Below are 16028 nucleotides of genomic sequence, written 5' to 3' on the forward strand. Positions count from 1 at the left end.
AAACATCACAATGGGGTGATCTTTACAAATGGTTTTTGGTGCTATATTGGCTGGTTTGTGTATTTCAGAAACTACTGATCAACAGACTCTAGAGTTTATACAGAATGGTTCGAAAAACAAAAAAACATCCTGTGAGTTGAGTAACTCATATAATCACTCTGTAACCGTGGTCAGCAGAAAAGCATTTCAGAACACACAACACATTAAAGATTGATATGGATGAGCTCCAACAGCAGAAGAATGTCACGTTCCTTTCCAATCACAGAAATCACAATATTTTAAGATACTAGAGTTTGGTGTGAACATTAACTGAAGCCTTTCACCTGTATCTACATGATTTTATGTATTGTGTCATTGCAACATGATTGGCTGATTGGATAACTGCATCAGTGAGCATATCATGTCACCTAAGTAATATAATTATAAACATACAGCTGTTTAAGGACAACACTGATTGATATAGCATGAGAACAGCAGTAGGCCATTGGAGCCATTATAGAGAAAGGGGGTTTCAGACGCTCATTAACATGGAAAGCTTGAAGTAATGGTTTAAACAGTACTAAAGTTTTAGTGTTTAGTGTGAATATTCACAGTTCAGACTAATTCCACTGAATCCAAGGTACTTGGATAACTGTGTTATTGCAAATAAAGACTAAACAAAGAACAACCTTATTTTTCTTATATTGTCAAACCAGACAGTGAAGAATTTCGAAAGTAGAAAGTGGTGTAATTTTTTGCTTTGGGGAATCCCTTCATTTATAAAAAATTTAGAAAATAATTTTTAAGGGCAGGGAGAGTTTGCAGGAGAAATTATACATTTTAAATAAATTCAACAGTTTATATATTTTTTTAATATAAATTATAAATTTTAAGCCTAACTTGAATGATGTGTGGCTTCATTATAGACTCAGTGACAGAGTCATTTCTTTGGTTTAAGGAAAACATCATTGAGAAATTTGTAGGTGCCATGCTTTTCAGTAAGATGGTGATGAGGGTTGGGAGAAAGATTCTCAATCACTTAAGAGTCCATATGTAGTAGTCCTGTTCTTTCCACTACTACTATGCGAGGGGGAGGACCCAGTGACACCTACTATGGTCAGAGTGTTTAATCCATATGAACTAGAGGAATACTAAGAATATTACAAAATGTGGCACCTTCAAACTTAAAACAATTTTATTTCCTGCAAAATCTAGAACAATATACAGATTTGTATACAAATTTCCAGATGGTAATGTATGTATTTTCTATGTCTGCCTGATACTCCTACTGGGGCCTTAACTGAAAATATAAAAAACAGAACTCCAAATAAATTGGAAATGGAGCAGGTATTGCTTGAGGCTTTGGTAATAATGTCAGTCAACTGGGATAAAATAGCTAAGAAGACCATGAGAAAAGGGAAACACACAGTGGCATTTAAAACATTCAGTGGCAATCCTGTTATCAGTCAGGATCTGCCTTAATTAGCAAGTGTGAGCCACTCGCTCATCCTGGTGTGGCAGTATATGTGACACATTTCTCTGAATACAATGACATTATTGCAGAAATGACACAGATTTACAGCAACAATGCTAACTCAACAAAATCCCACCCTTGTATCAACAATAGGTGTTAAAAAGCTTTAAAGAATTAAGGCTTCAAGGCTTTCTGGAAAAACGAAGGCCTGGATACTACTATTGATAGAAAAAAGAGACCACCCAATGTAGCCTAAAACCTCCCAGTGTGTTATTAATGTGGCAAAGAGGGACATATTTCCAGGGAATTCAAGAGAGACAAGCTGTTAAGAAATGGCTCCAGATCGATTTAATTAAATCAATTAAAACTGAATCTGATGGCAATCTTATAGAGCCATGTATATAAGCTAGTGTGTACTGTATGTGTTTGTAATATTTTATTTCCATTTCTTTAATTAACTACTATTTACTATTAACTAGATTCTTTGTTATGTTTTAAGAAAATGATGGTGGTGGTGGTGGTATCATTTGTTCTGTTTGTATGTGTTTTTCAGATCCCCCAATGAAAAAGAAGTCAAGGAGTGGTGATGGATTAGGATGGTGGCCCTAAATACAGCAATAAAGATGAAAAAGTACCAGGAGCAACAACCCGCTTCTCCATCAGGTATGGCGTCCCTATCCCATGCTAATCAACAACATTCACTGTATTAATGTTCCAGTCTTAGTGAATCTGTTGTTGTGATCTTCAGACATTGATTAATAGGGCCGTGGAGAGAGTGTAACAGGAATGTACAACCTCTTGACAAAAGTGAGGTATCAAGGTGCATTAGCAACCAGCACATCCACATACTTGAAGATCTTCAAGTATATCAAACTATGAAGGACCTTTCAGGTAGAAGTCATAACAGTTATTGGAGAGTGTACTTGGAGCCATCAGGATATGTCTAGGAATATCTAAATGAATTAGTGAACAAGAACACCACAAGAACAAACTCAAGCTTAAGGCCCTACTTGGGCAGCAGGTTTTGCTGGTCTAGCTGTTGCCTATTTAGGTTTAATTTGGGATATAACCTTCGTAATTCTGTGCCAATGCCTTATGTTATGCTGCATGTGTTCTAGATTAAGACACCAAATTTCAGATAATTGCACCTAAGTCTAAGGTGATCACCTAAGCACCAATCCCATTGGCTTTGATGGTTATTGAAGACCTTTCTTTATGGGCCAAAATGCATCAAAAGGGGGGACTGTTAGTAATTACAGTGCTCTGCCTTTTGTTCATGTGCCCCATTCACCCCGACCCAAGCTTAGCAATTGCACCCCACAAGTGATTTAATTATCATAGTAAAATACAACTGTTTCAGGACAACATTGACAAAATGGGCGGGTTGTGTCAGAAGGGGCATCCAGGAAAGTCAAATCAAATATGCAGACCGGATGATCAGCTGTAGCCACTCTGAACAGGAAGCAGCCGTAAGTATTACAACAACATTATTAGTATGGGAACAGCAGTGGGCTATTGGAACCATCGCAGACAAATGATGTTTCAGACACTTATTAATAAAGAGAACATAACCTCATTAACACTAAAAGCTTGAAGCCATGATTGTCATGATTGAAGTCATGAAGGTTCAATCAAACTCCACTGAACCCAAAGCACCTCTATATGCTTTGCGATACTGAAAATCAAGACTTCTCCATCTTCACACCAAAAATGACCAGCATTCTTATTTTCCTTACAGTGTTTAAGTGCATAGAACAGGGGTGTGCAATCATACAGAAAAGGCAGGTGTAGGTGCATGCATTTATGTAAACCAAGCAGACCTGAAACACTTGAAACTTGAAAGCTTGACTTCAAAGCCAGGATTAACTGCTTAAACAGGTGGAATCAAGTTTGGCTGCTCTGTGATTAAAATGAAAATCTGCAACAACACTGCCCACTACAGATAAGAATGGATACCCCCGGCACAGATTATCATTCAGGTTTGTTGGTGCCCTCATGCCTGTGTTAACTTTGGGCTTGCTCTTTTAATTATGCTGCTGTAGCAACACATGGTAGTGCCCCCACTTCCATTCTGATCACAGTGCACAACCTTTTAAACCTTTAAAAGTATAAGACTATACCTAATAGTTTATTCTCATTCTCTCTGTTAGGGTGTTGTAATTCTGGTGCCAAATCCTGACACATTTCTGCTATGGTTCCTCTCACTCTCTGGATCTCCCTGATACATCCTGATGCCCTGCTCCTGCTCTGTTTCTTCATCTGGAGCTTTCTGCACTTGTGACTCACCTCCTGCTGCTGTGGAGTGGATCATACCACATGGATTCCCTAAACACAAAACCCTAACCCAGTGTGTTATTCCCAATACCGTATTTTGCTTTAGCAGATAGTTTAATTAAACTACATACTTATAGCTCATAAGAACTGTTACTGTAATAAGATTGTCCTGTTGCTCCTGTACTCTCCAGAACTTTATTCACAATATGCTAATACCAATATGTTTAAAGTACACTTAATATTGTTTGTCTTTCTTCAGTACCAGTATAATGTAATGATTTATAAATCCACTATTGGATGTCACCTAGAAGACAATGGGACCCCATGTCTGCTGAAAGGTTCTACCTTATATTGTCTCAAGGATTTATTTTTTCTTTGGCACTATTGCTCTTTAGGGATCTAGATCAGCATCTGAATTACTGTAAAGGTACTTTGTGCCAATTGATGAAACTAGTATACAAATATAATAGAACTGAGTTAAAGAGACTATGACATTCACCCGCTTCTAGTTACTATTGTTTTCAGCATGTTATGCTGAATTTCAGTATGAGTAAAATAAAGAGGAGCAATGTACCATCCATGTCCAGTCTCTTGATGATGACCTCCAGCTCCACCTCATTGGGCATATAGCCCAGAGATCTCATGGCCATGCCCAGCTCCTGCTTTGAGATGAATCCATTTCCATCACGATCAAACACTTTAAATGCCTCCCGGATCTCTGTGGAGGTGCCACACACATAATCAGTTTCTCTCTTCCGAAGTGCCTGCCCTTCTCACTGTCACAGTATGTGTAAAAGATGCATTCACATTTTTTCAATGGATGTGCAGGCATTTTAAACTTAACCAATGCCAAGTTATGATCATTAAATGAATGAGGCCATATTCGACACAAAATGTTGAGCGTTTGGCCTGACAAAAATCTACACATGAATCCTATGTTAACATGGAAGAAGATTTCAGTAATTTCCACAGATTTAACCTGCCACTAACATCTAGCATATATTTATTGTCCGTATAAGCAATGTAAATATTTAACACACTACGTGTTTAGCAGACAGTCATGTATCTTGTGCTAAATTACCACTTCTAAAGAAAACTGGTTACACATCTACAATAATCCAAATGCATACTAAAATGTGAATTAAGGTGAGGTTAATTGAACACCTGAGATTTTACTGGCAATCTAACAATGTGTAAAATTTAGTTCAATTAATTAATAACTGAAGGAGATAAACAGTGTTAAATTTATCATTGTTGTTCATATCAATATATAGTGAGAGAAAATAAGTATTCACAATTATTTTTGCTATTTAATATATTTTAATATTCAGTATACAGCACACTGCACATACACTATATTGCCAAAAGTATTCGTTCACCTGCCTTGACTCGCATATGAACTTAAGTGACATCCCATTCCTAATCCATAGGGTTCAATATGACGTCGGTCCACCCTTTGCAGCTATAACAGCTTCAACTCTTCTGGGAAGGCTGTCCACAAGGTTTAGGAGTGTGTTTATGGGAATTTTTCACCATTCTTCCAGAAGCGCATTTGTGAGGTCACACACTGATGTTGGACGAGAAGGCCTGGCTCTCAGTCTCCGCTCTAATTCATCCCAAAGGTGTTCTATTGGGTTGAGGTCAGGACTCTGTGCAGGCCAGTCAAGTTCATCCACACCAGACTCTGTCATCCATGTCTTTATGGACCTTGCTTTGTGCACTGGTGCACAGTCATGTTGGAAGAGGAAGGGGCCAGCTCCAAACTGTTCACACAAAGTTGGGAGCATGGAATTGTCCAAAATGTCTTGGTATGCTGAAGCATTCAGAGTTCCTTTCACTGGAACTAAGGGGCCAAGCCCAGCTCCTGAAAAACAACCCCACACCATAATCCCCCCTCCACCAAACTTTACACTTGGTACAATGCAGTCAGACAAGTACCGTTCTCCTGGCAACCGCCAAACCCAGACTCGTCCATCAGATTGCCAGATGGAGAAGCGCGATTCGTCACTCCAGAGAACGTGTCTCCACTGCTCTAGAGTCCAGTGGCGGCGTGCTTTACACCACTGCATCCGATGCTTTGCATTGCACTTGGTGATGTATGGCTTGGATGCAGCTGCTCGGCCATGGAAACCCATTCCATGAAGCTCTCTGCGCACTGTTCTTGAGCTAATCTGAAGGCCACATGAAGTTTGGAGGTCTGTAGCGATTGACTCTGCAGAAAGTTGGCGACCTTTTCGCACTATGCGCCTCAGCATCCGCTGACCCCGCTCCGTCAGTTTACGTGGCCTACCACTTCGTGGCTGAGTTGCTGTCGTTCCCAAACACTTCCACGTTCTTATAATACAGCTGACAGTTGACTGTGGAATATTTAGGAGCGAGGAAATTCCACGACTGGATTTGTTGCACAGGTGGCATCCTATCACAGTTCCACGCTGGAATTCATTGAGCTCCTGAGAGCGACCCATTCTTTCACAAATGTTTGTAAAAACAGTCTGCATGCCTAGGTGCTTGATTTTATACAACTGTGACCATGGAAGTGGTTGGAACACCTGATTCTGATTATTTGGATGTGTGAGCGAATACTTTTGGCAATATAGTGTATCTACTTAGAAATTAGACACATACCTATTTTGACCTTGTACTTATAAATGTAAACAAAAAAATGTGAACATAAGCATAAACAAATATATTTTTAACTACTGCATATTCAAAGCTCCTTTCTTTTTGAGTTACAAATAGTGTTTGTGTCTGATTTGTCAAAATGTTTTGTGTAGAATATAGTGGTCATAGTGTTCGTATAGTGCATCATGATTTTTTTTTTACATTGTCTGCATCACTGTTTGGTAGCAGTTTTAATTTGTGGTAGTAATGCATGAAGTATACAATACGTCTTAGCTTAACAATGTTTCTGCAATGAAAAAGGCTATCATTTTAATATCATACACATTAGTATTCTACATGAGTTTAAAGTTCTTTTTACTGTGTTATGAGATTTCAGGTGTATGTATGGTTATGGGTAGCCCATTCAGAGAAATATTACTACATGGTTTGGATTGTTATGCTGTGCTGTGAGATCATGATTATGATTCTCTTTAACATTATTTGATGTGTACTAAGCAAGCAAAGTCTTTGTTTTGGAAATGTGGTATGGGGAGGAGGTCAGCAGTCATTAGGTGATTTGTAGTTCATCCAGTTTCCCAATTTACCATTCATTCACTTAAGAGTTAAGAAACAAAATTATCAGAGAGAAAATGATTGAGACACCACAATTTACTTAACTTAATTTATTTAACATAAATACTTACTATTATAATTGACATTTATTATTATTATTATTATTATTATTATTATTATTATTATTATTAGTGGTCATTACAGATTTGAAACATCTACAGTAGGTTTTTGCAGCATTGTTGGTCATGAAGCAAAAATAAATTTGATGGTGAAACTGCCAAGCAGGAATTGATGACATATATATGCACTGTGATGTATGTTGACCAAAACGTTTAGATAAATGAAGCACCTCTAGATCACACTGTAATTTGCCAATTTGTAAAACTGCTCATAACTTTTGAACCCTTCAAGATTGGAAAAAAAATGTTTATCTTGATTCTCTTTATGGTCTTTACAAAAAAAAAAAAAGTTTTTTTACTTCTTCTACCACAGTTTTTTTCAAATAACTATGGAAGTTGGATAAGTGCTTTGGGTGCCCAACCAGAACAAAAGTTCTGCTCAAATGAATCTGTTGGTCAAGTCACCACATAGCAAGTGAGGGCATATCTCAGCTACAGTATGGTGGGTTTTCAAAAAAATCAAAGAAACTTTGTCTAAATTCCCTGACTATAACTTTATAACCGATTAACCTGCCATTCTCTTGATTCCTAGGAAGGTACTCAGAGTTAAGCATGTGATAAATTTGTGATCTGCCAACAAGAAGGTGGCCATGTTGAAATTCAATAAAAGTTTTTTTGCTACATGAAATTGAATTAGACATCATGAGATTCATTTAAAAAAGGCAGACAAGATAAAGATTTTTTATATCTGTGATGTTTAATCCATAAAAAGTCACCTTACAAGATGTATGGACATCTCTCAACAGCAGTTTAATATACTGACATTAAATTCACAACATTTAAATTTAGAAACATGCTGATGTTGAGAAACAAGGTTTGATCATTTGAAACTTGAGAGGGCTACTGTTAACAGGAAGTGAGGTGATATCTCACAAGCTGATAACAGCTTGACCTCTGGCCTTCAAATTTAGTATATCTTTACTGGAATAAGCACTGATTGTCCCAATGGATCTTGGTCTTCCTCCACTGCTAGGGCTGGGGACAGAAGGTGCTTGGTACCCTTAACTAGCTGCTTTTAGCTATATTTTAGGGTAAATTGGTTGACAGAAGCTCATGCAATCATGCAGAATGATTTAATCAACAAACTTGTGCCACATGGTGATTTTGTTTTTATAGTAAATTTAGTGAATAATTTCTGGACCATACCTACACCTGATACTATTCTAAAACGTTTTCAGGTGAGGGTCTGATTTGCATCAAGTGCAGCAGAAAAAGTATGTGTTGATTTTAACCTATGTTTCAGTGCTGTGAGCTAAAGCAGCACTGTAAAGTGGCAAGTAAAGAACGTAAGTGGTCACTACACGTGTGGATCTGCTGTTAATTCTAGACAGCAAGAAAATAGTGTAGTATTGTACTAGCTTCTGTTTCAATATTGTTTTTGTGATTGAATGAGGAAGTGGGTCATCAGTGGCCATGAGTTTAACACAAGTGTAATGTGTCTTAACATTATTTCTTCCTGGCCTCCTGAAAAGTAAAATCTGATAATCCATTTATCTAACCATCCAGCAGTATGTCAAAGGTCTCACCTATCCAATAGCAGACCACAACCACTTTTGTAAAAATTAATAGCAGTTTAAAAAGGAGCACTGTCCTGACGTATTTGTAGCAGGCAGTGTGATGTGGGGCTATACCCACATTTGAAATATATACTGTATATTGAAATATCTTATAATTATATAGAATACCCCTGTTATATAGTAGAATGGGGAGTTCACAACCTGAATGTGATTTTCTGCTTTTTTATTTGTAGCTTATGAGCTTGAAAGAAGCTTGAATTGTGTGTCTATCATGATTTCACAGAATAAAACAAACAAAAAAAATTAAATAAAGTCTTGCACCTAAATATGGAATCCTTGAGGGAAAGATTGCCACGTATCAGCTACTCCCAGCCTGATCAAAATCTCCAGTAGCCTAAACTGCCTTACTGAGCTCCAAAATAAAATCATATTTCTACAATATTTATGTAGACACTGCTCCATATAGCCCATGAAGTCCGCATGTAGCAAGTGGCTACTGTTGGATCAGACACTATATAGCACATCTTGTGAAAAAATGACACCAATATTTTTTATATTCAAGAGTATTCAAAAAGCAATACAGTTCTCACGCTTAGATGACTTCTACAAGGAATCGTATTTCAAATAAATGATGACTTCAGGTTAAGCAGTTGAAGATTTATGAGAACTTTGATGATTTTTTCGTTATAGCCCCACCTAGTCCTAAAATAAGTCAACTAACTAAACTTAAAACATGCTATATTAACTATATTAACAGACTATAATAACCTAAATAAGCTCTCTTCACAACTGCGGTAAGCAGAAAAGAATCTTAGAATGCACAATATATCAAAAACAACAGCAGAAGAGCACATCAGCTACTCCTGTCAAGCAAAGAATCAGTATCTGACACTATCAAAAGCATACTCAGCAAAACTGGACAATTAATGACCAGGTGACAAACTGTCCAGTTTCTTTGAGTCTGAGCTCATCATACTCTCAGATTCCTGCTCTTGGGTAACGGAGGTGGAACCCAATATGGTCTTCTGCTGTTGTGGCCAATTCACCTCAAGGTTTGATGTTTTGTGCATGCTGAGACGCTTCTCGGCTCACCATGGTTGTAAAGAGTGATTATTTGAGTTACGATAGAGACTGTTGTGTATGAAAATCCCAGAAGATCAGCATTTCATGAAAAAATCAAACTAGCCCATCTGGTGCCAACATTAATTCCACAATCAAAGTCAAACAGATCACACAAACCTGTTTCTGCAAATTGATATTTGTTTTTTGACAGCGAAGTGGCTGGCTTTCAGGCTAGCCTTACCAGAGTCCCTACTCTGCACACAATGTATATTGTCCTTAACCATTTCATGATCACAAGCATGTTTAAAATTCTCAAAAAACTACTGATTAGTCATCTGTATTGACTATGTAAGGTACAGTAATAGAAGGGGAATTATTTACATTCACACTATCCAATGTCACCCAGATGAGGATGGGTCCCTTTTGAGGCTTGTTTCCTCTCATGGTTTCTTTCTAATATTGTCTCAGGGAGTTTTTCCTTGCCACAGTTGCCTCTGGCTTGCTCATTAGGGCTAATTTTATACTTTTTGTGAATTTGTGACCTAGTGAGCTGTTTGCAATAATGACCATTGTTAAAATTGCTATGAAAATAAAATAAATTGTTATAATGATAGATGGATGGTATTTTATTGCAGAAAGTGCATGAGTATGGAAAGTTGGAAATGTGACTGTAAGTCTAATTGTCAGACAATGACAATTCAGAGTTATATTAAAAGAATAGGCAAACAAATCCAAAATGTAAGGCAAGGTCAAAGTTATGATACAGGAAATAGTCAGGTGACATGCAACATTTGATCTGAGAACTGTTAAGCCTTAGATCTTCTACATACAAAGCACTTATTGTTACTGATCAGGAGTTCAGATCAGGAGTTCAGTGTACTATGTTTAACAGATAGGTGGATTAAACCAAATGAGTATATAGTATTAAATTCCTCTCACTATAATTTGAAAGCTAACAATTTAGTAGCAAACCCTGCAGGTAACAATATTACTAGACTAGCATTTACAATGTTTTATTCCCCCTCGAGATATTTTTTCTAATTTCACAAATTTGTTCTTCCAAATCATCAACTTGTATACTAGATGCCTTACCTACACTATATTGCCAAAAGTATTCGTTCACCTGCCTTGACTCGCATATGAACTTAAGTGACATCCCATTCCTAATCCATAGGGTTCAAAATGACGTCGGTCCACCCTTTGCAGCTATAACAGCTTCAACTCTTCTGGGAAGGCTGTCCACAAGGTTTAGGAGTGTGTTTATGGGAATTTTTCACCATTCTTCCAGAAGCGCATTTGTGAGGTCACACACTGATGTTGGACGAGAAGGCCTGGCTCTCAGTCTCCGCTCTAATTCATCCCAAAGGTGTTCTATCGGGTTGAGGTCAGGACTCTGTGCAGGCCAGTCAAGTTCATCCACACCAGACTCTGTCATCCATGTCTTTATGGACCTTGCTTTGTGCACTGGTGCACAGTCATGTTGGAAGAGGAAGGGGCCAGCTCCAAACTGTTCACACAAAGTTGGGAGCATGGAATTGTCCAAAATGTCTTGGTATGCTGAAGCATTCAGAGTTCCTTTCACTGGAACTAAGGGGCCAAGCCCAGCTCCTGAAAAACAACCCCACACCATAATCCCCCCTCCACCAAACTTTACACTTGGTACAATGCAATCAGACAAGTACCGTTCTCCTGGCAACCGCCAAACCCAGACTCGTCCATCAGATTGCCAGATGGAGAAGCGCGATTCGTCACTCCAGAGAACGCGTCTCCACTGCTCTAGAGTCCAGTGGCGGCGTGCTTTACACCACTGCATCCGATGCTTTGCATTGCACTTGGTGATGTATGGCTTGGATGCAGCTGCTCGGCCATGGAAACCCATTCCATGAAGCTCTCTGCGCACTGTTCTTGAGCTAATCTGAAGGCCACATGAAGTTTGGAGGTCTGTAGCGATTGACTCTGCAGAAAGTTGGCGACCTTTTCGCACTATGCGCCTCAGCATCCGCTGACCCCGCTCCGTCAGTTTACGTGGCCTACCACTTCGTGGCTGAGTTGCTGTCGTTCCCAAACACTTCCACGTTCTTATAATACAGCTGACAGTTGACTGTGGAATATTTAGGAGCGAGGAAATTCCACGACTGGATTTGTTGCACAGGTGGCATCCTATCACAGTTCCACGCTGGAATTCATTGAGCTCCTGAGAGCGACCCATTCTTTCACAAATGTTTGTAAAAACAGTCTGCATGCCTAGGTGCTTGATTTTATACAACTGTGACCATGGAAGTGATTGGAACACCTGATTCTGATTATTTGGATGTGTGAGCGAATACTTTTGGCAATATAGTGTATGTTTCTTCAGTACCAGAAGCAATAAAAATCCTTCTAGAAACAATCGATTCTTCCATTAGCATTGACTATACAACTAAATTTTAAAGAAGCAGTTATCAAACCACTAATTAAAAGATCCAAACTCAACCTCTGTCAGCTGTCCAACTACAGGCCAATGTCAAAACTCCCCTTTATCTAACAGATCCTAGGAAAGGTTGTAGCACAGCACCTGTGCTCCTACCTACATAGCAATAGCATTTATGAAATGTGTTATAGTCTGGATTTAGGTTTCATCATAGGACTAAAACAACTCCAGTAATGGCAACTTCTCTAAGCATAGCAAGGTAGTTTGGTGTTCCATAAAGTTCTGTTTTAGGCTCAAATGAATTAATCTCCTCTACTCATTCTGCTATTGGACTTTTAGATCATACAGTACATAAATCGTATAACATCAAAATTATTTTATAATTGCACTATCCAGTCTGACCCAGATGAGGATGGGTTCCGTTTTGAGTCTGGTTCCTCTCAAGGTTTTTTCTGCATATCATCTCAGGGAGTTTTCCCTTACCACCATTACCTCTGGCTTGCTCATTAGGGATAAACTTCAATTTAATGTGTCATATTAAAATGAATTGATTCTGATTAATAATTAACATTTTATGAAATGTTATAATTTGCAATGTTGTCAATGTCAATCTGCTTTGCAACAATACCTGTTGTTAAATGTTCTACACAAATAAAATTGAATTGAATTATGTGGTCAATATCCTTTGAACTTAAGGTGGGGATGTTTGGTCATCATGCACAGTACAGTTTGGCAAAAACAGGGTATGGCCCCAAACACCCCATACCAGCTGTCAGGCATGGGGGATGGGGACAGGGTGTTTGTCTGGGCTTGTTTTGCAGCCACAGGACCTTGCAGTCCTTGACCTTGAGACAAAGATAAACTCCACTTTATACCAGAATATTCTTGAGACAAATTTGAAGCCATCTGTCCAACAGTGTAAGAAATTACAAATATACACCCACTTGTGCACCTGTAGTGACCTCTGTCCCTGATATCTTAGAATTTCTTATACCAGAGGCGAACTTTCAGATCTTGACATGTCCAATGGTTTTTGGTCAATTCCAATACACCCAGAATGCCAATACATGATTGCTGTAAAGCTTAAAAATACATGGAGCTCTTGGAATGTCCTTCCGCAAGGTTCTGTAAATTCACCTGTTCTGTTTAGCAAAAATATTGGAACCGTTTTTTAAGCCTGAATGCTTGATTCAGTATGTGGATGATTTGTTGGTCCACAATGAAGAATATCTCCCTTTGCTGTAAGAATAGCCTCAATTAATGGAAGAAGCAGGACACAAATCCAAAGAGGTCACTCTGTGGTCACTTATCTTATCATCACAACTGATCATCCCTAGACAGGTGTACCAAGCTTTTATTCTTACCAAAGGAGACTTTGCATTGCATAACCAATAGTGTGACTTGAATCCCATTGAAAAATGTAAGGATTTGAAATTGCAAGTTCATCAGAGGGATCCTATTAACCTTGGTAAATTAGAGAGATTTGCCAAAACTGAACCACAATGCTGCTTATTACCATAGAAGCCTCAAAGCTGTAGTTACTTTGGAATACTTTTCCCTATCAATTTGTTTTTTAAACATATATTTTGTTTATTTTTATGACTACATATTTTTGGTCATATTTATAAGCACTACATCAAAGACTGTGTGTAAATGAAGTGGGTATATGAACTGGAAATATATTGAACAAGAAACCACTGTATATCTCTTTTTATACACATAAATTTGGCCTCAGCATTAAATAATGTAAGTTAATATAGGACTTTACTCAACACAGCCAAGTTTTGGTCATTGTAAAGCACATTAATAAAGGCAGAAATAAACAAGCCTAGTTAGAATATTATCAGCTAGATTTGTAAAACATTATGTGACGTTCCCCATGACTTTGGTGGGTAGAATTCAGTGTCTTTGTAAATAATAGTAACCATCAGACCACATTCTCTAATGAATTAATTATCAAGAATAGATCAGTGTGTTAGGTCAGTGTAAAATGACTTCAGTCAAGGATGAGTAAGGGGAAAGGGGTTACTGATATCAGCCAAATATTTCAAACATTTCTTGTTTCGCGCTATCTTCTTCTAATTGTATCACATTAGTGCGCTACAAATGCAAGTGCTATAAAGAATCCGACAATAATGTAATCAGACTGCGGGACTCTGGGTCTCTCCACGATGATGGCAACTATAGCCAACAACAGTATTAGCAACACTTCTAAAAAAACAAACAAAAAAACAACAACAACAACAAACAAACAAAAAAAACTCTTACCCTCCACTTCATCATCAGGGAGGCTGACAGGAGTCCCGTAAGAGAGGATGTCTGGCACCGAGCAGAGTCCCCTGTACATGAACCTGGTGGGCACGGCGCGCACCGGCATCTCTGCGATGACAACAGCTCAGACTTCACACAGTGCGCCGTGCTTTGGACACTGCGGATTCCCTACATGACGTTCGGTGGAAATCTCACTAAACAATGATTTACTCCTTCGGTTTTGATGAGGAGAAAACGGACCGAGTGACGCTCACTCCATGGAAGTGGTTGGTCTCTGTAAATCTTTCAGGTTTCTGTCCGATAAAATGGCGAAGGGATGCACAGGGCGATTAGGATTGAGAAGCAACCGATTCGAACGTGCTCAGACGTTAGCAAGGTCTGGTTTTATGAGGGTTTAGGTCTGTTTGCAAAGGATAAGTACCTAGACATATTAAATGAAAAGATGAACGTTGAGGACACCGCGTAAAGTACAATGTGTATAGAGCTCTTTTCTCCTAAACCGCTGAAATCCTACAGGTAGTCCTCTAGTCACTGCAGTTCGAGTTGCTGGAATCGTTCCCGACATGCATGTTTAATCAAGTTTTTCCATCAGCCGTTTTAAATACGTTCTTCAATGTTGGATGCAACGAAAACACCGCGATGGATACACTGATTTCCTAATAAAGCGCTGGCAAGCCACTCTACAAATGCTGACCCCGACGATGAAGGGGAATCGCTGCGTCTTGCTCGCACTCTCGGACCCTCCTTGTCAAATGCACCCAGGTCCCTCTTCGTGGCGCGTGCGCTCACATGCACTTAAAAGGGACGCGAACTTTCTTTTAAGCATTCTGTGCCAGCATTACATGTGTGATTGAGCCTGTTTTAAGCCATTTTTTATGCAGATGAGCAGAGACATTTAAAATAAATTTAACATGATTATACTTAAGCTTGTATGTTTGTATGTGGGGGTGTCCTTTGTGTGCACCTAATGAAAAGTAGCGTTTTGACACGGCTGATAAATACTTGTTTCAGGTTAATTTAATGATATGACCTCTGAAATGATCTACAGTCTCACACAAAGCAGAGCTTTTTTGAGACCACTTAAAAAAATTAAACGAAAAAAACAGTTAAGCGTGTTGTAGCATGTCTTTTATTACTCTCTGTAAAGCTCTGTCTCAGAGTGCTAGCCTTATCTTCCCACTGGCCACTCAAGGGTTTTTATCTGCAGATCAAGAAACATCTGCAAGTAAGTATATTGAAGTCCTGTTATACCCCTATGTCTAAAACGTCTAATGTTCTCTTCTTTTGATCAGTAGCACACTGACATGGAATTGTTAATAGACTATTTCAGACTCCTTCATTCCCAGCTATGCCACACTCATAATGGTATAACTGCAGAAAATTACATTTTGTTATTTAAATGCTTTTTTAAATTGCAGCCTATCCATAAACCCAGGGTAGGAGAAGGAGAGTAAAAAAAACAAGAAGATAACATTAACCATCAATCTACACAGAATGAATGTTGAATAACAATTAGATTCAATTCGTCATTTTCATTATTATCTCAATTAGACTTATTGATTTTTCTTAAAATGCTTCATCAGGTTTATTGCTTGACTAATCTTTGAAAAAGTGAAAAGATCAAAGTATTCATGCACATGCAAGTGGGGAGCAAAGGCTGGCGCATGTGGTCTGATCAAACAGACAAG

The 16028-nt window shown here is 38.5% G+C and overlaps 1 protein-coding gene across 1 annotated transcript in view; it reads right to left on the reverse strand.

Moving 5' to 3' along the window:
* The window catches only part of cabp7b (calcium binding protein 7b), a 28922-nt gene extending 13859 nt beyond the window's left edge, over window positions 1-15063 (reverse strand). The window contains exons 1-2 of the mRNA XM_058383900.1: window positions 14338-15063; window positions 4302-4445 (exon numbers count right to left, since the gene is read on the reverse strand). Coding sequence (XP_058239883.1) covers window positions 4302-4445; window positions 14338-14446 — 253 coding nt within the window. The 5' untranslated portion in view covers window positions 14447-15063. The remainder of the gene's footprint in view (window positions 1-4301; window positions 4446-14337) is intronic.
* Between the last annotated feature and the right edge of the window lie 965 nt (window positions 15064-16028).

The sequence above is a fragment of the Hemibagrus wyckioides genome, linkage group LG28 (genome assembly GCF_019097595.1).
Source record: "Hemibagrus wyckioides isolate EC202008001 linkage group LG28, SWU_Hwy_1.0, whole genome shotgun sequence".
NCBI lineage: Eukaryota > Metazoa > Chordata > Actinopteri > Siluriformes > Bagridae > Hemibagrus > Hemibagrus wyckioides.